At 44.6% G+C, this 26,576-nt stretch overlaps 6 protein-coding genes across 6 annotated transcripts; 3 read left to right on the top strand and 3 right to left on the bottom strand.

Moving 5' to 3' along the window:
* Positions 1 to 148: 148 nt before the first annotated feature.
* LOC128716303 (phospholipase A1) lies at positions 149 to 10,208 on the bottom strand. The gene is made up of 7 exons (XM_053811224.1): positions 10,163 to 10,208; positions 1,779 to 1,845; positions 1,444 to 1,693; positions 1,221 to 1,378; positions 939 to 1,156; positions 310 to 475; positions 149 to 227 (listed from the first exon to the last, which is right to left on the bottom strand). Exons 1-7 carry the CDS (start codon positions 10,206 to 10,208, stop codon positions 149 to 151), a joined length of 984 nt encoding a protein of 327 aa, XP_053667199.1.
* A 2,135-nt stretch (positions 10,209 to 12,343) lies between these two features.
* Positions 12,344 to 17,080, bottom strand: LOC128715616 (serine/threonine-protein phosphatase PP2A 65 kDa regulatory subunit). Its single transcript, XM_053810526.1, has 5 exons — positions 16,988 to 17,080; positions 15,896 to 16,543; positions 12,787 to 13,552; positions 12,430 to 12,699; positions 12,344 to 12,358 (listed from the first exon to the last, which is right to left on the bottom strand). The coding sequence occupies exons 1-5, from the start codon at positions 17,078 to 17,080 to the stop codon at positions 12,351 to 12,353; spliced, it is 1,785 nt and encodes a 594-aa protein (XP_053666501.1). The 3' UTR covers positions 12,344 to 12,350.
* On the top strand, positions 14,870 to 15,795 carry LOC128715617 (uncharacterized). Its single transcript, XM_053810527.1, has 2 exons — positions 14,870 to 15,278; positions 15,344 to 15,795. Exons 1-2 carry the CDS (start codon positions 14,870 to 14,872, stop codon positions 15,793 to 15,795), a joined length of 861 nt encoding a protein of 286 aa, XP_053666502.1.
* Positions 17,081 to 17,906: 826 nt separating the features above from the next.
* Positions 17,907 to 18,735, top strand: LOC128716300 (uncharacterized). The gene is made up of 2 exons (XM_053811221.1): positions 17,907 to 18,291; positions 18,356 to 18,735. Exons 1-2 carry the CDS (start codon positions 17,907 to 17,909, stop codon positions 18,733 to 18,735), a joined length of 765 nt encoding a protein of 254 aa, XP_053667196.1.
* A 1,901-nt stretch (positions 18,736 to 20,636) lies between these two features.
* Positions 20,637 to 21,750, bottom strand: LOC128715027 (uncharacterized). Its single transcript, XM_053809908.1, has 2 exons — positions 21,743 to 21,750; positions 20,637 to 21,678 (listed from the first exon to the last, which is right to left on the bottom strand). Exons 1-2 carry the CDS (start codon positions 21,748 to 21,750, stop codon positions 20,637 to 20,639), a joined length of 1,050 nt encoding a protein of 349 aa, XP_053665883.1.
* A 2,400-nt stretch (positions 21,751 to 24,150) lies between these two features.
* LOC128716298 (uncharacterized) lies at positions 24,151 to 25,076 on the top strand. The gene is made up of 2 exons (XM_053811219.1): positions 24,151 to 24,556; positions 24,646 to 25,076. Exons 1-2 carry the CDS (start codon positions 24,151 to 24,153, stop codon positions 25,074 to 25,076), a joined length of 837 nt encoding a protein of 278 aa, XP_053667194.1.
* Positions 25,077 to 26,576: the final 1,500 nt, after the last annotated feature.

Here is a 26,576-nt window from a genome sequence, read left to right as displayed (position 1 = left end):
GTTTTCATTCTCATCAACAAAATTAAAGAAAAAGCAACACCGAATATTACATGCTTACATATAGCTTGTATTTGTTTTTACTAAAAACCATTTTGTACACGGGTAACTTGAACGCTTATGCTAAACATGGAAAACTAGAAAGCAAATGTTATTCAAACTTCGAGCCGGAAACGCCTTTGGAATATGGTGGGGCACCGTTGGTCTGCAGGTAATAATCACCTTTGGCACTAGAATGGTACAAAGCAAGAAATTAATCAGTGCTAATCTATTAAAGAGCATTTTTGTGTAATTGACAGCGCTTTTACTTACTCGGAACTGCAATCGATTCCCATGTAGACGATCGAAGCCGATCGGTCAACCTTTCCGTCCTTGAAATCGTCCCATGATTTACATTTAACCGAATGGAATGATTGTACATTGCTTTCCGCTACACTTTCTGCCCAGAACCACCAAGACCGCCGGTGACTGCACAAGTCTGTATTATTTGTGGAGAAAAATAAATAAAGCTATTAGAAAACGAGCCAAACGCACCACAACGCTATATTGATTAATCGCAAACAACATGAAAATGATAATAAAAACAACTTCAATACTACTACTGCGCTAGAATACAAAATGGATGAGAACCTTCGGACGAGTTCTGCCGGAATGCTTTGGCTGGAGGAGGGTAATAGGTGAGGAAGGTTAGAAGAGCGGGTTGAATACCGGGGGGCAAGGCAACCATGCATGTACAATCGAAGCATTCGTAGCAAAGGGCAGGCAGGATATAAGCAGGACATATAACAACAAAAAAACCGAGAACAAGAACCAAATAAAAAGAGAACAAACAAAAAGAACATAAAAAACATATAAAACAAAACAGTAACATGCGATTAAAAGCGAAATAAGCATAACATTCGGCACAAGCAGTACTAAAACCACCCGCAAACAGAACGTACCATTGTCGGTGAGTAGTTTGTAGTTTCGTTTCGGACAACCGGGCTGGAGTGTTTTGCCATTGTTGGGCCAGAAGTCGGCTGTACCCGTGCTAACCGGTGCACCGTACAGCCACGCATCGGTATGAATGACATCGACAAAGTCCGCATCCTTGGAGCTTAGAGCAGTCGCGAAGATGCCCGGATAGAACGGTGGGAAGGCAGGATCGAGAGCCGAAATTCTTTGGCACAAAGAAACAGTGGTGTGAGACGGTGCAACGTTACACTCCGGGTGAATTAAAATACCTGTTAAGCTTGATGCGCTTGTCCGACTGTGATATCACGGTGCGTCCAATATATCCCGCCAGCTGACCACCGAGCGAATGGCCCACCAGATGCAGCTTGTCCACATTCAAGCCGGCATTGATCATTCGCAGCACAACCGCACCGAGATAACTGCCAAGCTAAAGCGAAACCGGTCAAAGTGTTAGATGGTTGTACAAACACTAGCATGACTGCCGATGCTTACCTTCTTGCAGTTGGGGACGGCTTCGAGCAGATAGTTCCCGTCCGCCAGCAGTGCCCAGTCGAGGATGAGAATGTTGTGATCGCCACGCTTCAAGTACGCGTCGGCAATAACGTGTACGCTCTCTACCTCGGGCGATTCAATGTAGCCGTGGAAGTACATGACCGTCTTTTTGTTCTTATCGAACCGACTGTGCTGCAGGACGTCATCGGCTTTCTCCAAACTGTACGTCTCATGGTCCTCGAACTTTGGTCTGCAAAATGAAGATGTAGGTAGTAATGTACGCTTTTCTTTTGTATGTTACTAGATCAAATGTAAATCAATCCTGTGACACTCACCCATAGAAGAACATAAACTTGGCCGTGTCTAGATGGGCCCGTACTGGCTTCATGCCCACCCACACTCCTGTAAGTAAATCAAGCGAAAATATATATGAGAGCAGGAATTATGCACAAGTGTGTACGGAAGGGAAGGTCGTTTAATTGGGTCTGATCGGGTTCTGACAATTGCCACAATTGATGAGCATTGTCATTTATTCAGAACCTTCACCCGTCATTCAGAACATTTGTCCAGTCCATGAAAGTAAATTGATATAGTAAACTCAACATATCGAATAGAAACAAAGCGTTCTCGCACAGCATGCTATGATTAACATTTGCAACAGATTCCCCATTAGGCGATCGCTTCTCCAATGCCTGTGAACAGTGTTGGATATGATCGTTCTTCTTAGCAAACACAGCCTACGTTGGTTTGCGAAGAAAAAATCCCCCCCTACACACCCACAGTCAAGGGATTTAATTAGCTCTCTGGCATCTCGGGGCCGATAATGGCTACCGGTCAAGGGACAGGTGACGACTAATCATCATCACGAGCCGCAGGTGATCATTACGCTTAGCCGCCGTGCCACTGTATGCAAAAAAACACTGTTGCCCTTCTTAAGGGTTGACCTCAGTGCGCGGCTCGCGGTAACGCCTTAATTGTAGTCGTTGTCTCTACTAGGCTTCTAATCTCCATTTCCATCGGACGACGGTCATGAGCAAGGTTGAACCGCGGCATAAGCTGGTGCCACACGGGAGCTACGCGGAAGACACACTGCACGCCGACCGTGAATGTAGTTTATCAACTTTAGAAGAGCGTGATTGGTCGCTTGTCACCCGGGGTATTTTGATAACTTTAATCAGGTCTGAAGAGTGCATGGATGGCGCCTTCACCCGTACGTTGTCCCTATCTTGGACAAGCTCTGTATTAGATAATTACTCACAACACTAAAAAAGAATAATTAAAGGAGAGGGAAGTGTATCTCCGATAAGAGCTTCCATCAACAAATCACATTTCTGTTCGTTAGCTCCGACGAACAGAAGATCTTCAAAAGAATACGTCACAAGAATATTTGTGGTGGCCAAGATCACGCTATGTCATTTACTCAAGTTCAAGTTTACCGCACAGGAACCCCCGAAACCTGCCGGTGCCGGATTGCGTTTTGGAGAACCGGTTTTACCGGATCGTTGCGAAGCACAACGTGTGACAGAAGGCCGCATCCGGAATTATTGTGATTCCACCGGTTAACCCAACAGAAGTGAAAGTGACGAAACCGGTAAGAGACATTGCGAAAGTTGCCACTACGCTGCACACTGCGCCAGCGGGCAAAACTTGAGTAAGTTTTACTGTTATTTTTTCCATTTTGGCCTGGCGACAATTAGACCTCCGAATGGGATTCTTCGTGTTCACTCGTCCGTTAGACATCTGTTCCGTGCTATTGTTTCACTGCGTCGAGACTTACTTGGATTTTTGAGACTCTTCATGGTTGAGCTGGTTGGTGGTCGGTCGTTAGCAGGTGACTCGGAAGCGATATCTCACTGCTGCAAAGCTATTCACTTCACTATCGATGGTCACTGACGCCTTCTAAATGATAAAATGGACACGATTTTGTAAAGCTAAGTCTCAGACAACCGCAACACCTGGATCGAACGGATGCACGACGGGCCCCGCGCTTAAACGCGGAAGAGAACGCAACACCCTCGCCGGAATTGGAATCGGAACGGCGATTTTGCAGGCAATGGGACGAGTCTTATCGCACGAAACACTCCAACAAACACACCACACACGGCAAACTCACTCCTGCCGCTCGCATGCTCGCAATACGATACAATTTAAAGTCACCACTAGTGCGAGGTGCCTGCTTGAGGGCGCTCGCACACTCACACACCCCTTCGGACTTTATTTTTAGAACCGACACTATTCGCCCCGGAGTAGTAACGCACGGGTAGTCTTTTTGAGGGGGTTGCAAACGCAAACACACGTACAACGGGGAGCTACACTATTGGCGCACAAGCTGGTGGTTAATTTGCTAAGGTCCCAAATTGGGTTGACCCTAGAAAGGTGCTGTGGGGAGTGTCGATGTTTAGCGCCTTTACCGCAACACCACCGGATTGGCTCATCAAAAACAACCGATGGCCTTCAAACGGAGTCAGCATTCCGTCACAGTTCAATGTACGGTGTGGTCCACGCGACCACCACACACGCGGATGGGTACATCGATTGCGTAACAGCTGACGGTACGGCAGAACCTCGCAAGAACCACCACCGAGTGGAGGAGAAAACCCACAGAAACGTGCGCCACCAAATGCGCTTGGAAGGCTAACCGATCCGAGAGGGGCAACGGGCACACAACCGTTCGGTGTGATCGCTTACAGTGAACTGAGACACATGAGAGACATGTTGCGTAGCGGCGCGCGTGGCACCAGCGGCACCGTCGTCAGTAGTACGCAACGCATCGGACGGTTCGGATTCGCGTGTTGGAGAAAAACTGGAAACCCTTGAGAATTGCTTGATGCTTTTTCCCACCCCGAAAGCAGTGGGCGCAAAAACAACCCCCTCACACACAGACACACAGAACAGCTGAACAGATATATGCGAGAGTTTTGTTTGTCCAGTTGGATAGAGCATGAAAACGCGCTGTGCATAGAACCACGATCGTGAGTTCGTTCTGTGTGTGTGTGTTTTTTTTTCGCTCGCCGTGTGGTGTAGGCAGAGGGAGAGCATTATGCCATGCTAGAATGAATGCCATTCCACAGCGTGTCATTAGCAGCGCGTTTGTCTTTTGATGAATCAATGTGTCCCCCACGTGGGGGGTGCCGGGATGGCTCCATATCGCGATGCACTTCCAAAGGGCCACAGTTTTTTACGCATCAAATCCAATCTATGCAACTTCCACTTCAAGTTTTATGAGCGTGGAATAGAAAACATTAAGCGGCAAAAAATACCCACCGAGTGGTTTATGCTGCGTTGTCATTGACGGGTATTTTGGTTATCTAATCTACGGCGGGCAGATGGTTTTGGATGTGATAAAGCATGATCGAAATGAGACATTAGAATACAAGGACTTTCGATAATACTGCGGAATGGGACTGAATATTCATAAGTAATTATTTAACAAACAGCACACGCTACATACAGTGGTTGCCATTGAAATAATGCAACTCCAATAATGAAATTTAAAAATAATTTAAAACGATTGAACTAGTTCGTATTAGATGGAAAAAGAAGAAGTTTAAGAAGGAAGAACAATATATTTAAATAAAAATTTGGAATCATAGTATGTCATGGAACGGGGTGGGTCCAATTCATTGGATAATAGATGCTACTGCGATCCGAAGGAAAGTTACCAACGTCAAAAAAGGTTCAAATCATACGTCAAGAGAATGTTTCTGCATTGGCAATTAAAGTTCTCCAATATTTTGTTTTGCAGATACCTCAAGAATGCATAACCAGACAATCAAAGCGTTAGGCGATATTTATATACCCTAAACATACAAGACAGAAGCAAAACTGCAGACTTTTCAATGGATAAATTAACTAAGTCACAAAAAAAACATCAATGACATCTCCTTCTTCTTCTTCTTCATTGGCACAACAACCTCAAGAGAGGTTTGCCATTTTTGGCTTTCTGCGATTCAGTCAAGTCCTGGGTACGGGGGATTGGGGATCCGGATGGGATTTTGGTCCGGTCCGTTCGTGTGAAGACCGTCGCCGCTACCATCATGCCACCGGGCCGCCCCTAAAATGACATCTCCAAATTACAATAAAATGCACAAATCGAGATATTTTTTTTACTTTAGATCTAAACATGTTACATTATCGCAAAGTATACAGTGGCCTTTATGCACTGACCACCACTGTGTGAAGGAATCTACTCACTATATCGAGCTTATTTCACTCCTGGAAGTGTGAAATCAATAATTTTGTGATAATCTTTTGGCATTTCTGATTCATTTGCTGATGAAATACTGAAGAAAATTTCACAGCTATTGGCCGTTTGTAAAAGAATTCAAGCATCAGGATGTCCAGGTACGGCTAAACCTTATGTCAAACAACATAAAACTGGTCACACCAGGAAGTCGACACTGTTTGAAAGTTAATCAGTACACATCGGTACTAAATGATCACTCTCCTGGCTGACGAGACGTGTGAACGTTTATAGCTCGATCGTTTTCTCCAAGTAATGCGTTCCCCACTACCAGCTGGTACTGGTTGAGGAGGTACTCTGGGCAGTGAACCTACAGAGATGAAACTTCGTGTACATATAAAATCAGATAAATCGCAGCAGATAAACGTTGGCCAGTAAATTTATGACCGTGGAAAGCTCATCGACTCGGAAGGCAATCAGTGGGCTGCTCGTCAGTCGGAGCTTTTCTCATCAACTCGGACGTCACCACCATGGTGACCTTGCCTGGGTGTCTATGGATGTTTTTGTGCTCCTCCGGAGTAATCCATCGTTTCACCGTTAAGGCAAGACCACCTTACCCCGCCAGTCGATGACTCGCCAGGGTGTCGTTTTGCATGTATCGTTTTTCTAAACTTCCTGCTCCGATAGCCCCTAGCAGCGATATGCCCTGCGGGAGCAGTGTCTACCGCTATCTATTACAGGAAAGCTACTCCCCTCCATCGACCGTTCGGCGGTTGTACCTTTGTAGTCAAGGGTAAGCAGCAATCCGGTGGGCTGACGACAGGTGCAATGAATTATTCAAATGCGTCGCTGCTGTCGGTGGCATTTTGCCATGCCGTGGTACCGCTGCCGAGCGATCAAATTGGCAATTTTATTTCGTTCATGTGTCGTCCAAGTTATGCGTGCCGGGAAGGAACTAAGCGCGTGGAATAAATTTTCACATCAGGCGGTGATTTGTTGTCCGGAGTCTCAATGTTTTGAAGGTGCAGGAAATTCTTTGCAGTTGTTTGCAAGTAGACCACACGGAGGTCTTTCCGATTTTCCAACAGTCCAGGAGTTGTTCTGTTTCTGTCGGTATTTTATCGTCAGTCAGATTGATTGACATACGCGATAGTCGTCGTTACAGTTACTGGCACAACACATCGTTCAGACCCTGCGAAGAACCTTTAGGGTCATCATTAGTCGCGCCAGCCTAGACGCGGTGCAATTTCCACCATTCAGGAGCGGTTGAGTGACATTCCATTCGCCTCCCGTATGCGGTCAAACGGCGGTTTGGTCAAAATGATGGCAAGAAAAGCCACTTTCGAAATTTTTAGCTACCAGCTGGTGTGGCTAGGGCCTGATAGGGAGATCCGTTCTTTGCTAGCCATTCGACCAGAAGCTTCCTTCGTCTTCCACCACTACCAGACCTACCATGGCCAAACGGGTTGACCAACAGCACCGGTCCGTTTGAGGGCAGTGGCTATAAAAAACCGGCCAAACCGAACCGTCCGTGATGGCCAAACTGGCCACCGTTTATGCTCCGGTATGCTTCTACCGCGATGGCTATGGCAGCACATCGATCGAACATGCGCGGCCAACCAGATTGATGCATTATTTCTTTGGGTTTGCTTCTATTTCTGCCCCTTCTCTGGTGTGTGTGTGTGTGTTTGTGTGCCTAGTTCTGGTGGAAAAAATGTTCGTCCATATTTCTGCTCTCTCCCCCTTCTCTTCAACTGGAAAAAGTCGGTGCTCCGTTCGGGTAATTGGTGCAGTGAGCAAGAACCAGTTGCACTTTTATTGTTGCTTGGGGGGGGGAAGGGTGCGAACGGTAACGCTTAGTAACGTAGCGAAAAAAAAAAACCAAACCTGGAGAATGTTGTAACAGACCGAAAACTCGACCACAAACTTTACGGAGGAAGTAATTGAACATGGTTGTGAAAAATGTTTGCCGATGAAACGTTTCTTCTCTCGAAGGGTAAATATTTGAGAAACGAAGTTTCATAAGCTTCATTTGGGACGAGTACGGAATATAAAGAAACTTATAAGAAGCTTCTTCTTGTTGTAGACAATGAATCGAAGAGTGGTTGAAAAGATAGTAGCAAAATTTACATTCCACAGGACGTTATAAAACTGTAGAGTTTAAAAACTAAAGAGATACACAGCACCAGAAATAATGTTCAGAAAAGATTCAAACACTTAAAATAAGGCTTATTCAAGGTGTTTTTTTCTAGTATTTTTATATAAAACTTCAGATTGTTGAGTAAAGGATGTGCTTAAGAATGAGACAACAAAATAGATATAATAAAAGTGCGAACACTTCAGCAACGTGATTCAATATTGTACGAGAGCGCGAGCGAGATGCCGTTTGTCGACTTGTCCAACTATCATTAGTTTGATTTACAATCCGCTGGTAAATGTTCTGAATCATCAGAATCATCAGACACTTTTGTAGGCCACTACAAACAAGCCGCACACTTTCAAGATGGTTTAATCATTGTGTACCATGCTTAGGAAATTACATATTTAACCGCACAAACATCGAATTCATGTCAAAGCCATGTAAACAAAACATTTTGACTGCGATGAGCCATGAACAAGCCCCGTCCGTTAATACACAAACGTAGCTTTAAATCCAGTAGTACGGCGAAAAATGCAAAGCTCCGTCAGCATTACTTGCTGATGCGCGATGTAAATATTGAACACGTTATTGTTGTGTTTGTATTCGAATCAATCGATCGTTTTGGGATGAGTGCCCAAGAGCGGGTGATTCCGAATCCGATCAAGCCAAAAAAAAAGCTCATCCTCAGCGGTGACCACTAATCCGTCGTCATTTTTTGGCTATTGATTTACGTCAGCTACAACACACAGCACAATTGTCCTTCGAGTACTCGCGTGGGTGGGTTGGGTCGCACGCAAATAATGCTTTTCTCAACTCAAACGTGTCGAAAAACCACAAGATACTCTTGCTAGTCACAAGACTTCCTCAGAAGCTGCACAATCACCGCACCGTTCAAGCTGTTAATTATTCGCACAAACTTCCGTTGGTAAAGACGAAAAACGCATTGTAATTGAATGTTTGCACCGGACGCCACTAAAAGAGGTGGAGAATAATTATGCAAATGTTGTTTGTATACAAACACGCGCGTTCGCACTGGGGTAAGCGAGTTGCGAGCCGAAGAACCGAACGCACTGAGCACACTTCCGAAGCGCTGCACGTTGCCAACCGTGCAGAGTGAAGTGCAACGATCAACTAAACGCGACGATCGATCGCAACCAGCCCCCTCACATCCAACACCATTTTGTACCGTGCATCAGGGTGGTTGTGAGTAATGCAAACCGCATCGATCGCTGTTTCTCTTCCGAATCGAAACAGTCATGCATCGATTTGTTCTTTAGTGTGGGGAGCCTAAGCGAATCGGATGCTAGTGGCCATCCGGATGGGCAAAGTTAAATGTGGAATTAAACAGTACGGATACGCAACCCTCAACGAAGCGGCGTTACATCTTCACAGGTTAAGGGGTAAATGTAAAACGAAACGGACCGTGTCAACACGTCGTGATGACGTTGCTTTAACTTTCGTGTGTACGAAGTGTTGTCACAACGCTAAATATATGTTAAAGCTCGTTACAAACCTAAGAACAATCAAGACAGGAAGACAAGTCCACCAATGTGGTCAATAAGATGGGTAATAAGATAGAACGATGTTAACTATGTTAGCAGAATGATAATTTAATATCAATAATATCAAAAGGACAAAGGGTATTTTTTTTTGCAGAAGTAGATAAAACAAACCCCTAAAAACCCTGAAGGCACTCTGAAGATATTGCAAGCATTGCATTTCGTTACAACAATTTAGAATAAATTAAGAAACTTGTTTAACAAATTATTTTACAGAGTAAGTCACTTTTGCGATTTATGAAGGCTCCTTCAACAAAGTTACTAAGCGTTCTACAAATATTAAACGATATAGAAAATAATCCACTAAAAAAGTTAATATATTAGTCACTTTCACATTCTCCTGCCCAATTTAATGTTTTGTTAAAATTATCAAATTACAACAATTTTGCTCGCAACGCTTCGCTAATTCTATCGAGTGATACTAATGAGTTCATTAAGATAATACTGTGTCCAGACATAATGGTGCGTAACATGCTACGCCACTTTTTGACCCATTATCATTAGAAGAAACAAAATGTTACGTGGATTGGATGTTTAAAACAATGATGATGATGGTAGGAATCATTGAAACTTGTTGAAAAGAAGCACTACGCCAATAAATTTCTGGCCGGTTTGATCTTCGAACGTCCTTGGAATGGGGGTTTTTGTTTATAATTTGGTTCTTCGTTGATTGTACAACCACCATTCTTGGGGCTACTATCTGAAACATCACTTGGACAGTCAGTCAAATGCATGATAGACACGTTCTCGCCGAAGTTTTGTTCAAACTTTACACTTTTTTACACCTCACCACTAATCGTTATTCGCACTGTATTAATAATAAACGCATTTACTCACCGATCGCTATCACCAGTCCCGAAACGACGACCAGCACCTTCTTCATGTTGTCCGCGTTCCGTACACACGTATCGCAACAACTGTCAGCACAAATTTTTGCGGATCACTCCCGTTACGTAGCGGATGGTCGACTGGTCCAGTGGTGTCGTTCCGGCATTTGGCGAACGGCAATGATTCGCCGGCGATTTCGTGTGTTATCAGTACACACCAACATGTCGCTCCATGGGTGTAGAACTGGAAACAAATACACACTAAACCGAACACAACATTCCGGATCGGGCGCACATTCACAGCGCAAAGCAGAGTTTCGCTAACCGATGTTGTAAGTGCACCGCTCAGTGTGAGACTCAGCACAACGATCGAACTTTGATCCCGCGATGAGATCGTTCGCCACTAGGACGGCCCGGTTTCGGAGGGGTGGGTGGCGTAGCATAACGAGGGTTTAAAATTAGCAAAACTACCACAAAACATCAGCGTATCGTTCTGGTCGCGTAAACGAAACTACCCCTATTTGCATCAGCTGACCGCGAACGCGGATATCATCAAACGCAGAGCATAACGAACACAAGCAAACATATTTATCTTTCGCTTGGAAGATGGTTTAAAGGTGCGCGTTATATCGATGACGCAGGTTATGCCAGTAACCAAAAAAAGAGAGGTTTTATACAACCTGCACGCTGAGCTGGACGGATTTAAAACGGTTAATCGTGATACGTAATCTCTACCCATCTGCCATGGGTGGCATTAAAGCAAGTTAACTCCTGTGGACTCGACGGATTAATCGCAACGATTACGCTTTGGGGCGTATATTTCGGCTCGCACGCACGCTCAAATCAAATCATTGCACCTAATGTTAGTTCCATTTTTTTTGTGTTTGGTTTGCGTTTTATTACTATTTTTCATTCCTTTCAAAACGACGACGAAGCTGCGCCTTATGTATGATTACTTCTGCAATTTCCGAACATGCTTCTGAACCCCAAACGATCGCCCCCGTTTTCCAATTTGCTTTTTGTTTCCGTAATATATAATGTGTTTTATATTTATTTATATGTATATAGAATAAACTTAGACGTTAGAGAAGAAATATTTAAACATTACAGAGAACAAAAGTGTTGAAAGATTGAGTCTGACTACCATCTCCCTGCCAAAAAAAAGAGGATACACATTGCATCGCAGATCGTCATTCATTTTAGCAGAAACGCTACTTCCCATACAAAGGCGCTCGGCTCTCGCTCTCTCCCGTTCTCGTTTTGTTTTCACAAGCGTTACAAAACCAGCATTAAACGCAACGCAACACATTTGTTCGTCAGACATTATTTGCGCGCACTAACACCAAAACTACAACTCCACAAACAACTTGCAAACATTGAGAGAGAGAGAGTGAGTTATGCGCCATGCATAGAAGTAGCGCGAAAGGACACTAAACGATATGGGAATAATAAGGAAATGTATTTCCCTAGCGATGAAATGTTACAAATTTATATTAGAAAAGAAAAGAAAATACAGTAGAATGTGTTAATGAGTGTAAGAAGTGCCTATTGTGTGTACAGTAGTTATCTTTCGTCTTGTGTGGATATTGTTTTCCCGCGTTACTTCTTTCCTTAGCAATTCGTCCACTAGGTTTCAATTTGCTCTCTATCTTTTGTGTTTGCTAGCGGAAATGAGGGACCAATTTGTTCAACATTGTATTGCCCACATTCCACAGTAGAAGAACCATGTGTTCCCATGGTTTTGTATGCATATGATCTAAGGTAAGTGATACGACAACGGTAAGCGCAGCAAGAAAATGCTACAAACAACAACACTGATGACTTGCGCTCAGTAATGTTTGCTCTGGTCTTCCTGTTTGCTCCTGTTTTGTAACTTCCATTTACTCTTCTGTTAAGTAGTTAATTCTTCTTTTATCCAAAACGGGCAAATACTCGCAAATTTTTTTTTGCTTACATTCGCTCTCCACGTCTGCACTTTGAACCATTCAACCATTTTAAGAGAGGAAAATGGCAAAGTCTAGTTTAGCTTCGTGAGTGTTTCTTGAACTGTGTATGAATAGTTAGCAAACGGCGACATAAATCTTCCTTCGATTAACCTACAATCTTCGTGTGCACAACAACTGAAGTTGTCGATCCTGTTGCCTGTGTTCCGATGTTATGTGTGTTGTCCGCTTCCCCGCTCATATGTCTGGCTTTATTTAGGCTGCTGCAATAAAGTAAGAAAACGCTAATTAGAATCCACGACGATCCGGGCACACACTCTACGGCTGTACCCACCGGCACTGCTCACCATCGCTTCCGAGGCAAAGTATTTCACGTCCACGTCGGTGTCGGTATTGAGCTTCTCCAGGATCGGCTTCACGTGCTCGTCGATGGCAGCCTGGTCGAGGAATGGCGACAGTTTCTGTAGGGTTTTCGCCACGTTGAAGCGCACATTCGCAACCGGATCCGTCGATAATACTTTGATGGTCGGCAGGAACAGCCGCTCGATGATGTCCGCACCGCAAACGTCGGCCAGCGCATTAATGCAGAACAGGCAGGTCATTCCTTACGAGCAGAAAAGAAAGTCACACAACCGTTATTTGTAAGACTATGGCGATCTTTACCAAAACCAAACGTCATCTCGTTACTTACGGTGCAGATAGTTGCTGTTTTTGTTCATGACCAAAATCTGGCTGATAATGTTCGTTTCCGCCCACTGGGTGCCGAACGTTTGCACAATTTTCTTCATGTTCAGTGTGGCTGCCTCACGGATCGCGTACACGTGATCGTTCAGCCAGTTGAAGCACAGATCGCGCAGCTTCTGGTTGAAAAATTCCTGCCCAAGCTGACCGGCCAGCAGCGGCATGTACTCGATGATGGCCAGACGGACACGCCATTTGCTATCCTCCGCCAGCTCAACGATGGCGGGCAGCAGCGACTGGGACAGCTGCTGAATGCCGATCACATCGTTGATGCAGTCCAGTGTCGAGATAATGTTAAGCCGCACCTCGGGCCATTCGTCCTTCAGCTGGATCAGGAAGAGCGGCAGCAGGTGCTCGATCGTATTGTTGCGGCCCACGATCGGGCTCAGACCCATGATGACCGACGCGAGAGCCGACTTCACGTGCTGGTTCGAGTCGGCGACGAGTTCCTTCACGCACGGCAAAATCGACGTCATAATGATCTGTTCCTGGCAGGCTTTGTCCAGATTGGCGCAGAATTCGGTCACCTTGGCCGAGGCTGAGGCACGCACCTCGGCCTCGCTATCCTTCAACAGAAACTGGAAGGCAGAGACGAGATCGTTCTTGGTAATCTCCTGCCCGACAGCCTTCTGCAAATCGGTCAGCTTTTCCGACACCATATATCGGACGCGCCATGAGTTATCATTGACGCACTGGCGCAGCGTTGGCATCACATTCTGGTGAAAAAATTAATGAAGTAACGATTACTAAAACCACATTATGAAAAGTACAGTAAAGTTAATTAACATGAGGGAAAACAAAACGCATGAAAACGTGGGTACGTCATCGCGGGATTACGCATGGGACAGCCCCGCATGATGAGATCGATTGTACGCTCCATCACCGTGGGAATTATAGGTGCGGTAGTGTGAAAAATTGAAAATGCACAATTCTCAAAGGTGCGTGAACATTCTGAGTTCTTTAACAATTGGATACGCACGAGGAAGTTTATTTCAAGCTACTTTAGATATTGGACTTAAAATTGGTATGGTGGCATCAACAAGGGGTTTTACATAGTTCGATCATGATATATAAATTAGCTCATGTGCTTGTGGCACTAGCTTGTTGAATATTTCCGAAGGAAATCCGAAAGACTGGGAAAGGTAGTACAAAACAAAATAGCTTCGATTGTTCCGGACAAAAATAACATAATGAATAACAAACGATACTATAATTCTTAATTGTGTAACAAAAACACATTTCAATTGCATATTCTAACTCTCAAAAATTATCGCTAGCATCGATTTGAATAGGAGGAATCAGAAGAGCAGAATTACAAAACAAACAAAAAATATGACACATAACGCCGGGGGCCTATGGCATTAGTTGTATAAATTAATAAAGGAATATACGATGGGCGCCGTACGTGAAACATCCGGACAAACCAGTTCCTTAAACATTAATCGTCTCTTAACGCACGATGTCTCTGAAAGTCGCGTTAGGCGACCGATCAGCAACGTTCACAGAGATAGCAAATATTAAGCTCATTTTCAAGGCCATTCTGGGTCAATGTTGTTACAAAAAAAACCCACCCAGGTAGGCTCATTCGGTAGGAAGTACAATAATAACACATTTAGTAAGTAAAAACATCACCGTCTCGCAGGGAACTCCCGCGAAAAGAACGAGTTTTAAGCGCTTCCCTTCTCAACATTGCGAGCGTCCATCTTTTGTTTTGCTCGTGCTCAAAAAGTGAGAGCACCACCGATCGCTCGCATATTTCACTGTTGTTTGTCCGATCGATCGGTTCAGTTGCTGCCTGTTCGGGTGCAGTGTGTGTCCAGTTTGTTTGTGTTGCCGATAACCTTCCGTGATCGGGCACGCAACCACCAAACGGACAGTGGATTGCGATAAGGAGTGTAGTGTACAGTATTAACGAAGCCCAATTAAACGTTGCCTTATTCTTGGCTAGATGCAAAATAATTGCCCCGAAAAGTGGTGTGAAGAGTGTTTAGTTCTTCTTTAAACATCAGCGCAGTCGGTTGTCCATATCGATAATGGGCAAGTATAGTCTAACGTCTTTCGTGCCTATGGTGTTGCTTTGCCTCACCGTGGTCAGTGTTGTGGAGGGCGGATTTTTGGATTGGTTCCGAAGCAACAAAAACAAGGGCCACGATGTGTGTCGCGTTGAGTTCGAGGTGCTTGACCCGCAAGGGTTGCGCCTATGGACGGCCCAAAAGGCGCATATGAAAGGATTCGGTGTGGAGCTGTTCATTAATCCGGTGCGCGGTCGCAAGGCACAACAGTGCAACGTGTGCCGTAACACAACGGAGATTACGCACGGAAAGTTTTTCCTGCAGGATGACAACGTGATCGTAAAGGCTGGTGACATCCTGGAGTATGTGATCATTACCGATAACGGGAAGTCAGTCCAGCGCCACAAACCACGGAAACAGATAGTAGATGGTAAGAATTGCGCGACACTGCGCCAGTAAACTATAAAATAACTTTCAATATTTTTCTAACGGTAGAACTCAACATCAAGCCGAAAGGAGGATGTGCCTGTCCGCCTGGAACCGTAACGCCGGCGACACCGACGGATTCTGCCAAGCAGGTGTTTGACGTACCAACCGCCGAAATTGCTCTGCTCGAACGCATTCTTGAAAGAGTGTCGAAAAAGTGTGCTGAAGGTGCCATGTCCAACTTCCTCTTCCTACAAACGGATCGTGCCGATGGACCGACCAACGATTTAAAACAGATTGTGCGTAATTACTTCCTGAGCAAGGACGCTCTGAAACCACTAACGGATTCGATTATATCCGCGGAAGATGGATCGGACGGGATCGTCTTCCGAGTGACCAACGTTATCGATAAACTGAAAATTTTGGAGCTCGCTCGACAGGATAATGACATACTGGACTACGATAAGCTTACCGCGATCGATGACTTTGATATTCGTGGCTCATTTACTGAAACTCCGTAAATGGAGATAAAAAACTTTCTTTTGAAAACGACATTATGAATAAATTTATGAAACAATAAATGCTATTGACCTCAAAGTAATTATAAATGCTTGTACTTACGAGTTCGACCTCATCCTGGGGAAGCAGCTGAGCGATGCTAACGCAAGCCTCCACAGCCAGCAGCCGAACAGAGTCCTGCTCATCTTGTGCCATCTGTACGAACGTGGGAATCAAATCCGACTTGAGGTACTCCAGCTCGACCACCTTAGCGAACTCCCCAAGCTTCCCAGCAGCAGCACGGCGCACCATGGGCGTTTCGTCCTGGCACAGTGTGCGGAAGTTAATGCGCAGTTCCGACTTCACGGCGGCCGATACACGCGGATAGCACACGGAAAACAGTCCACACGCGGACGTGCGGGATGTGAACCAATCGCCCGATACCAAACGCTGCAACGTTGGCACGAGATGAACCTCCAAATCCTGGGCACTGTGCTGTCCGGCAACAGTACGGAGCGATTCCACCGCCTTCTCGCGCACCACCGTCTCCTCGACCGTAGCCAACGACTCAAGCGGTGGAATCAAATACATCGCATATTCGGGTCCGCCAACCAGCGGAATGAAGTTACCGAGCTGCTCGGCCAATGCCAGCAACACCTCATCCTCGTCGTAGATGGACTCCGTCAAGAAGGGAATAAGCTCATTGCGGGTGCGTTCCTCGCCCAAGGCAAGTGCAATTGTCGATAGTTTCTTGATCGAGTTCAGGCGCAGCTAAAAATAAAACAAAAGGGAAAAGGTGAAAATATGGTAAGATTTCGGCACCACAAATCGATATGTGTGGTGTTCCGAGAGGTGTCGTTGAAGGGTGGTAGGTACTGGTGGTCGGACTGTGGGGTGCGCGCTGGTGTTGAGAGTTTGCGTAAGTTGCTGTTGATAGAACACACATTGCGTCGTGTGCGAACGTCACCCATTGTCCTCGTTCAAGAACATTCCCATGGACCTACGATCGGTCCATCCTTGATCCGAATCAATCGGGCTGCTTTCGCTTCCCGGTGTGTACATGCAGATAGAGGGCTCTTGGGCGGATGCCAACACACGGTGACAAGCGGGCATACACCATCGGACGGGGAACGGAGAACGACGGTGTGGGACAGACAAGGTGGGCAGACAAGGTCGCACACGGCACTTCCGCTGCCAGTGACGGTTATCTCTTACCTGAATATCTTCATTTTTCAACTCATCAATCAACACGGCAATCGGATACAGTGAATCATCCGCTGCTTTATCACCGCTCGCACTGGCAGCCATGTTTTATTCCTCCTGGGTTTCCTACTCTTTCACCGTCTGAAATGGGGGCTGCTTCAAACGAACGTGTCCTGCGAACTGTGCGATGGGGATCCGGATCCGGGTTGTTTACAGCACACTTTGCTAGAATCGTTTCCTCGCTGTGTACGGTGTCACGCTTCACTTCCCTATCGATTGTGGGGATTAATCGTTCGCACGCACAAACTTTTGACGAAATAGCGAAAATGCTTCTGCTTTTTTTTCAAGCCGATTGGCAGAAACGAAAATGTCACTTCGAGCCACGATCTCACGCACACCACTTGAACGCGAAGCATGCGCGTTTATGGTGTAGAGTGCTACACTTCCGTGGCGAGAATGGTATGTCTGTTGGAAGCATTGGATGAGGTGTTTGCAATTGCAGGTTTTGAATGAAAATTTGGTTTGTCTGGCATGAATGTACTACGGCATGTGTTTAAATTTTATTAAAATATGTTCGATTGCCAATTACAAGCAATAGCCAAACTGAACGTTTAGTTCTTTTTTCGACCCAATACTTGAAATTGGACAGTGGAATTGGAATTCCCGCTTCGAGGTAATATTTCGGTAAATATCTCTGACCCAAAATAAAGTTGTGATGCCTGTTGATTGTAAATTGGCGATAGTGAACCTAAAAGAAACATAACTATGTGCCATGGAGCAGCCGTTGTTATGTATCAGTGTAAATCGAGACCCATGCGTGAACGGAATTCCGCTCTATTTTGTGGGAAGTGTTTACCTTTGAAAAATACTGATAAGACATTTCATCCTCTGGTGGCTGAATTTAATTGATTTGCAATCGTGTTGACGAAGGATGCGATACATTCAGACAATTTTTTGGTGGTGTGCAATGTTGGGCTCTTCAATAGCCCAGAAAGAAAGACCGTTTATGAAACAGTTCGAGGTGAACATACAGATAAGGGAGCCGGCAGGAATCATGATCTGGACTAGAGCTAATCCACTGATTCATAAATTTGGGGTGGAGTTGTTCGTCGGTGAAGCCGCTGCAAAGGAAATCCTCTCGATGCCCGAATATGATAGAGAGTTGCAGGACGACACACACGATATTGTAGATGGGAAATTTATCATTCGAGACGACTCCATGGTAGTGAAAAGAGGCGAAAGAATCCGTTACCGTTTTTCGGTTCTACACAAGGAAACTCTATCGCATAGCAACTTTCGGCAAATCATTGTCACAGGTTTGCTCTGGTAGAGTTAGTTATGCAACGAAGACAGTAGATTTAACAAGTTGTTTTATTTCAGATAATCTGTTCTATCGGCCGAAGAACAACTATTGTTTCTCCCAATGTTTCACCAGCAATCAGAATCAAGCTCCGGAAGAAATCGCACATGTAAAGGACATCCTGGAGCAAAAGATATTGCAGTGCATCGGACCGCAAGCTTCGAAGTATTTGTTCTTTCCGCTGGCGAATGCAGCAACACTCGTGTCAGATTCGGAACTGTACGTGAAGTATCGTCTGTGGCAAGTCGATGCACTTAAACCACTTATTAACAACGTGGTCACAACCTATCTCGCCCTCAATGGTGTTGGATTCCAAATGTACACACTAATCGATAAATTTAAGGTGTTGGAATTAGGCGAACTATTTCTGGACGTGGTCGATTTCGATACAGTATCCTGATTACGAATTGTTAATTGATTGGTAATTTTAAATCAAAGAAAACCTATACAAAAGCGGAGAACTCTACCAAATGTTATTCTATACATTGATTGAGTGGAATTTTAATCTCCATTTCGAAATGCTGTAGTTAAATATCACTGACTCAATATTAAACATTCACATGAAATGTTATAATGATGCATATTGATTGTAAACTTGTGATAATGGACCAACATAAAGAAGACTATGCACTGTGCTGCCAATACAGTTATCGCTCAGTGTAAATCCATTCTCGCTGATGAGCAGAACGTTCGTCAATCTGGTGTGAAGTGGTGGTGATCAAACTTCCAAAATACGTTTAGGACAGACGTCCGTTGATTAGTAGATTCCATTCGTTATTTTGCTGACCAGGATGCGATTTATTAACGAAATATTATTGTTAGCTGCAAGGTTTGCCTCGTTAATGGCTCAAGAACAAGCTCAGCTTCCTGAATATTTGGTGTTTATGAAGCAGTTCTCAGTGCACATACAGATAAGGGAGCCAGCAGGTATCATTATCTGGACAAGGAATAACCCGCTGATTGAGATGTTTGGATTGGAGTTACATGTCGGGCGAAATAATCACAGCCACGGGGAACCCCACTGGGATAGAGAGTTGCTAGTCAACACATCCACTACTGTAGATGGGAAATTTCTCATTCGGGACGACAACATGATCGTGCAACAGGGAGAAATAATTCGTTACCGTTTCTCGGTTCTGCACAAGAAAACTCTATCGCATAGCAATTTCCGACGAATCATTGTCACAGGTTAGTTCTAGTAATAAACACATAATCATACTACTACAACAATGGGAGCGTAATGTTTCCAGATCACCTTTTCTATCGGCCGAAGAACAACTATTGCTTCTCACAATGTCTCGAGAGTGACCAGGGACAGGTTCACGAGGAGATCGCACATGTGAAGGAGATCCTTGAGCAGAAGATAATGCAGTGCGTCGGATCGCAAGCTTCGAAGTATTTGTTCTTTCCGCTGGAAAATGCAGACAAGTTGGTTGCGGATCCGGAACTGTACGTGAAGTATCGTTTATGGCACGTTGATGCCCTGAAACCGCTAGTTAGCAATGTGGTCACTACCTATCTTGCTGACAATGGTGTTGGATTCCAAATGTACTCAATAATCGATAAATTTAAGGTACTAGAGCTAGGTGCAGGCTATCTGGACGTGGTTGATTTGGATAAGCAGTTAGAATAGATTTGGTAGCGATGTAGTGACGATGAAAGATTGATAGGCTGCAACACTCGTTCGTTTTACGTAAATGTATTTCCGTTAGCTATTCGCAAAACTTTACCAAGTTGTGCTTTTATATTGATTTGAAATAATCAAAAAACTAATTTATAATCCCCAATATTAGGCAGGAAGACAAGATCTCTTGGACTCCCAGTTTGATAGACACTTTATTAGTCTGAAATTATCTTTCAGACGATAACAATGTAGTAAAAACGGGTCAAATAATTCGTTTCTATTTTTAGGTCATGCTCTCATCCATCACAAAATCAGAAAAAAATATTGTCACAGATTAGTTCTGATTGAGGAAACTTTGCATCGACTCAGTTCATCAATGGATCGGACAAAGTTAGTTCACTAATTGATAAAACGAAGGTGCTAGAATTAGCCCAAGGGTTTCTGGACGCATGTGATTTTGGTACATTCATCCCACCAAGCACCGAGGCGGACCCAGACTAACGTTAATCGGTTTCGAGCTGTTTATTGCAATTGTTACAACTAACACTATGTGTTTCGAAAGCAAGCGTCGTGAATGGCAATTTTAAAAGAATTAAAACCTATGCAATAATGCTGGGCGTTAGAACACATTAAAATGTAAGTCAACACAGACGAACAAACTAGTTGCGCATCCCAGGTTACTTCCGTAAATCATCGTCAGTGGAAAACACCTTATCGTGGGATTTCATATGATGTTCAAGCGTTTTACGTTTCCTGAACTCGCGCAAACACAGGTGACACTGATACTGTTCGGCGATAATGCAACTGTGCTTCCGGAGCAGCTCACTCGAGTGGTACGAGGAACTACAATCCCTGCAGTGATACAATCGAGCCGTTTTGAGCATTCCCGTCGTGGGTCGGTTCGTTGCACTTTGGTAAAGGGTTGGGCAGGAAAAGGTTGAGGATTTGCTCATTTCTACCGTGCGTTTGCTGTCACTGATGGATGAAGCTTTGTCGAATGAAGCGTAACACGTCGACAAGGGAAGATTATTGATAATGGCAGTGACGGAGGTGTTACGACCTGGCTGGAACTGTTGACCGGCTCTAGCGGACGGTTGCGTTGGTGTCGTTGCCGTTTCGATCGTTGAGGTAGAACATACAGACGCGTTTACTCTTTCCCTAGCCGGGCCTGAAGCTTTCATTTTAGAGTAGGAACTAGCTTCCAGCTTTCGACGGCCCTTTTGAATGTAGTTGTTGAGTATACGCTGATACTCTACTGGTGCTGCTGCGTGAGCGATCGTTTGCACTGGATGTGATCCTATTTCCCGGGTTTCAACAGTCGGTAAAGTAGCCTCCATAGTGTAATTTTGTGGACTATTTTCCGTGGTTTCAGCCGGTGCTTTATCGGTGGACCGTGTCAAACGTTTGCAGGAAAACTCAGATGGATTCACGGCAATAGTTATAGCGTTCGTCTCCGACAGAACTACATCCGTGCCGGGCGACACTTCCGTTAGGTACTCCATCTCGGAGAACAGTGACGGCACTTCCTTCTCGAAACATCGATTCGAAGCGATAAAGTTTCCCGGTGGTGGACTTTCCTGACGCGGTTCCGCATCGAAATCCTTGCAAAGGTACTGCGTGTTGGCGCTAGCTATGCGGACCACATCCTCACAAATCTCACCGAAATCATCAATGATGAACGTTTCCTCCGAGAAGTAGTGATCGTAATCGAAGCAAATACTGTAGAAAAACCGCATTAGCATGCTATCGCACAGTTTCTAATTAGCGCTACACACGAACTTACCCATCCATCGTGATGCACTTTTCGCAGAATTTGGCTCCTTGTATGGCCAACAGCTGGCAAGCGGCGTGTTTCGTAAATAAATAAGGAAAGCGTGCACTACCACCACCACTGGCGCAGCGGCGTTTGAATGAAACTACCCTAGCATTAGCATGGTGCAACGTTAGAATGCGTTTTACACCGAATGCACACGGTTTGGCTTCATGGTCGATAATTTTCTTATCGGTTCTGATACGGTTCTAACTAATTTTCCGTGCAGCAAGGTTGTTCTGACTTGTGATTTTGTTTGTTGTGTTCGGAACTGTCAAAATGCGCACTGAAACAAGAGCGAGACGAATGCTCACGGTTAGAGCGAGAAAAATCTACTTTGCGCGCGGCATGCCGAAGTCAGCACGTTTTCGAAGATGGTGCGGAATTTCGAACAATTGTTCGAACGTTCAAATTCTAGTCCAATTTCAAAAAGTTTCTTTTTCAGTACAATAACGGTTTTAGCAGACAAAAGACAGCTTATTGCGAATTATTGTTAAAACACCCAATTTAATAAAATATTATTGCGAATATCTCAACATAGTACTTTCGATTTTATTATCGTGTTAAACATGTCTACTTGCCAGAGCAACTGGGTTGGCATAATTATTTACAGGAATTCTTTAAAGGATTTGTTCAACTACAGTCTATTCCTAGCATGTGGTGCTGTTCAACAGAGTAAATAGCGTTTTCGGCAGCATATTTGATGGTATCCGACAATGCCCAACGTAGCTGGAACGCTGATACAACTTGGAGCACGACATTTACACACATCAAAGCGAAACAAAGCACAATGGACCGTGAAAACAATGGTGGGAAAACTTTGGCAAGTTTTTGGGTAGCAACAATTGTTCGGGTCATTGTGGGGCTTCGTTATCAAAAGACAAAGGCAACGCGAAGCACGCGCCAAACTTTTCCACGTGTACGGTTGATGTATTCTACGGAAATCGTGATAAATTTCCAGTTTAGAGAGTAATACAATGCGTAGAGGGTAGGCTAAAAGCAGAAGCCCGGCACGGTAACATGTTCGAAATTCGCGTAGGTTCGCGATTGTTGTACGTCGAACGTGGTTCCGGGTCGCAGTTGTATTGTGGGGAAGAATTTCCTGTCTGGTTTGTTTGAAGTTTGCAATGCTCTTGGAACAGGAGCGATGATACATAAGAACTGGTTTACAGGTCTTTTGCATAGGAATCTATCTAAATGCGCGGACAAGGAAGAGTTTGACATTGTGAACCAAGGCCTACAGTTGATTTATTTAATGTAATTTCCTTACTAGAGGCAAATTCTGGAATGGAGAATCCTAGAATTGGAGAATTCCTAATTTCCAAGAAAATAAAATTAAGTTTTAGTTGAATAACTTATTCGCTTCAACGATTAATTTAAGGGTTCCAATGCCTGCCGTATCGGTCTTCTTTATTAACACCTTTACACCGGGCAGCAGCACGCCGGGCAAACATTCCAAACCACCGCCATCTTATAATGAAATAATTGAATTCGATTAAAAGCGCGCGCACGCCATTAAAATAATGTTAATGGTTTGGAGTTTTTCTGGCGTAATTACTTTTAAATTCCGCACCCACAACCAATCATCGGGTCCGAAAAGCGAAATGGCCTCCATTGGGAACCGGGTGGCGCACTGTGTCTACGGGCCGGGCTTTCCCCACCCGGAAGTGGGAAAAATCCTGTGCGATAATGAATTTTTAAGCTACCGCAGTCTTGGAACCGGTGCGGCTGGAACCGGGATGGCAAGGATTGGAAAAACAGAACTCACGGGAGATGAATTGTGCTGGCGAAATAAATTATTGTTTGCTTAATTACTTTCTGCAGCAAGACACACTGCCAGCGGCAAACGGGATGTGCTAATGGTCGTGACGGAACCCGGCCCCCGGTTGTACCGGCAAACAATCTGATAAGTTTGTCACGGTAAAGTTGGAGGGAAGAGAGAGAGAGAGAGAGAGAGAGAGAGAGAGAGAGAGAGAGAGAGAGATAGAGAGGGCGCAGTTTTTACTTTTTAAAAGAAACACTACTACATAATGCGACTGGTGCAAGAAATTTGGGAACAACTTGCTGTTTAATTAATTTATTCTAACTTCAATAAGGATTGCTATTAATTGATCGAACGACAACATCTTTCCGACAGGCGCATCAACGGTAGAAACGAACAGAAATGAATAAAGAGGGCAACCGTGTGCGGGAACTGTACGTTAGGACGCGCTCGTGACGTAGTTTTGCGATAAGAATTGGAAAGGAGAGCAAGAACACTTCGATCGCATAAAGTTCCAGCACAGTGCGTTTGTTTGAGTTAGAGGCATTCGAAGTCACACAACAAAGTGCCACGTTTGCATATTTCTTTTGGGACAGATAGGAAACAAACCTCACCAACAATGGTTTGGTGTCTATATCGTGTGGTTTTAATGGTGGCTATTTTTCGATTGTCCCATGCCGGTTTCATGGACTGGTTCCGATTAACCGATGTGGACGAGCAGCGAGGTCACAAGGTAGGCAAGATTTATGTGGAAGTACTCTCGCCGAAAGGCATTCGCCTGTGGACAGCGTACAATCCCGACACGGAGCTGCTGGGTGTGGAGCTGTACGTGAAGTACTATGGTGGACGTACGGAAGCCCTCGAGTGTGCCCTTTGCCAGAACGTTACCGTCCCGGTGGATGGCAAGTTTATGCTGGAAGATCCGAACCTAGTGGCCCGTTTTGGGGATGTGCTCCAGTACGCCATCATAACCTTCGACGGGACTACTACGAGGCGTCACGCCATAAGACGAATGTTTGTGCGAGGTTCGTATTACCAACAGTGTGTGAGTTTGTGTCCGAAAAGCGTGTAGCTGCATGGTGAGAATTAATTTCAAAACTTTACCTTTCGCTAGAGGAGCTTATCAAACCGAACGATCGGTGTATCTGTCCGGAGCGTGAGCTTCCGGGTGCGCTTCGTGCTGCACCGACCACTGAGGTGGACCTTCTCGAGCGTATGATACTGCGTGCACTGGACAACCGGAGCCGCGACTGTGAAACGATCTCGAACTGGCTCGTGTTGCTGGCGGAACCACGCAACGAGCAGGCCGATTTGCTCGAGTACGTACGAACCTATCTCGATCTGTTGCTGTTGAGAGCGAAATGGCGCACACTGGATGTTGGTGGTAGCGGTTGGACAAGCGCCCGACCGTCGGCAATAGTCGTGGAGGTGGAGGATCATGCGGATGGGATTGCGTTCCAGGTGAGATCTACCATCGAGAAGCTAAAAATGCTGGATCTGATGAGCTTCAGCGGTGTGATAAAGGATTATGATGGAGTTTTTTAGGTGTTAGATGCAATATGTAGTTATAGGTTTAAAAACACGACTAAACGAGTAGATATAGGAGGTAGAATACGGCAGATAATTGTGGTTAAAATGTCAGAACAGGTGAGAATATTTTGAAGAATTTACAAGTTAGGATTAATAATTTGTTGACAAAAGCATTCAAGATGCAAGAATATAGTAAACATATTGTGAAACATATTAGCGAGATTTATTTTCATAACTACTTTACGTACATTTACACATTTTTTATCATACAGAGAAAGGAATTATAGCTCGCCTAAATGTAGGCAATACGTTTAACATCTAGAATCCTTGCAGCCCTTAGCACAGAATCTAGAATCATGAAGTCCTTGTCCTTGACCTTTGATTATAAACAGTCACATTAAAGCAGATTTATTTGATAACTTTCTAGATAAAGTTGTTTGTAATACAAAGCCAACGTTTGAAGTCAAATGCTGTGAAACGAAACGGGAATCATATCGAATAGGAATGAAATGTTTTGTGAATTATTTATCATGAGCGTTAAATAATGCCATTGATTCAGTATTTTGTTCCCGAACACCTTTAGTATCGTTTTTCTTTATCTTACTTCCTGCCGTTTATGTGATCTGATAATTTCTTTTATATTTCCACTTGAATTATTACCTCAAAGAAGCAGCGCCATCTGAGTGCAAAAAAATGAACCAGTATCACTACTAGCCGTTTTCTTTATTGGGCAATAGTGGATGCCCTTTTTCTCGGGGGTCTTTTTGCTGCAGAAACGCGTATTAAACGCTTGCTTTGATCGTGAAATAGATGTCATTTTTCAGTTCGCTGATTTTCCCGCTTTTTTATGAGTTACCGCTAGGACGACACTCTTGAGGCAGCATAAGGGCAAACCGCCGAACAATTCGTTTTTGTTGATCACGACCACGACCACGACGACGACGGTGATGATGATGATGGTAATGGTGATGAGATATTAGCCTTTCTGCCTGTGCTCACATAAAGTTGAAAGGTGTTTTGAATATCCTACAGCCAAACCGAAGCCTACCAACAAGCCATGTTTTCCGTCTGCCAGCATGGTAAGCTCGGGACGGGCGGAGATGGTACAGGGTTCTTTGGTCGTGTGGCTCAGCGTTTGATGGAGTTTTCTAAAAACGTTTTGAACATCCGTTTACCCTTCTTCACTTTTCTTTCGCTCTACCTCTCTCTCTCTCTCTCTCTCTCTCTCTCTCTCTCTCTCTCTCTCTCTCTCGTTCTCTCCTCATCACTCAATCGGAACGGAAGTGCTCGGGGTGTGTTTCGGATTTTCCTCACCATTTCCTTTCGGAGCGGGTGGTAGCAGAAAGGGGTATGAAGAGGAAACACGAAGCGCATGGAAAATGATTTATTAGTCCCGCATTAGAATGGCGTAAAGTGCGCCAGAAGGCTGAAAAGGGAAAATGCGTATCCCCGGGACGGGAGTTTTTTTTCTTTTCAACAATAAGTGCGTGTGTTTGTGGTAAAAAAAAACGCAAA

This window comes from Anopheles marshallii, chromosome 3 (genome assembly GCF_943734725.1).
Source record: "Anopheles marshallii chromosome 3, idAnoMarsDA_429_01, whole genome shotgun sequence".
Taxonomy (NCBI): domain Eukaryota; kingdom Metazoa; phylum Arthropoda; class Insecta; order Diptera; family Culicidae; genus Anopheles; species Anopheles marshallii.
The sequence above is the reverse complement of the archived record's forward strand: the minus strand, read 5'-3'. Positions and strand labels throughout refer to the sequence as shown.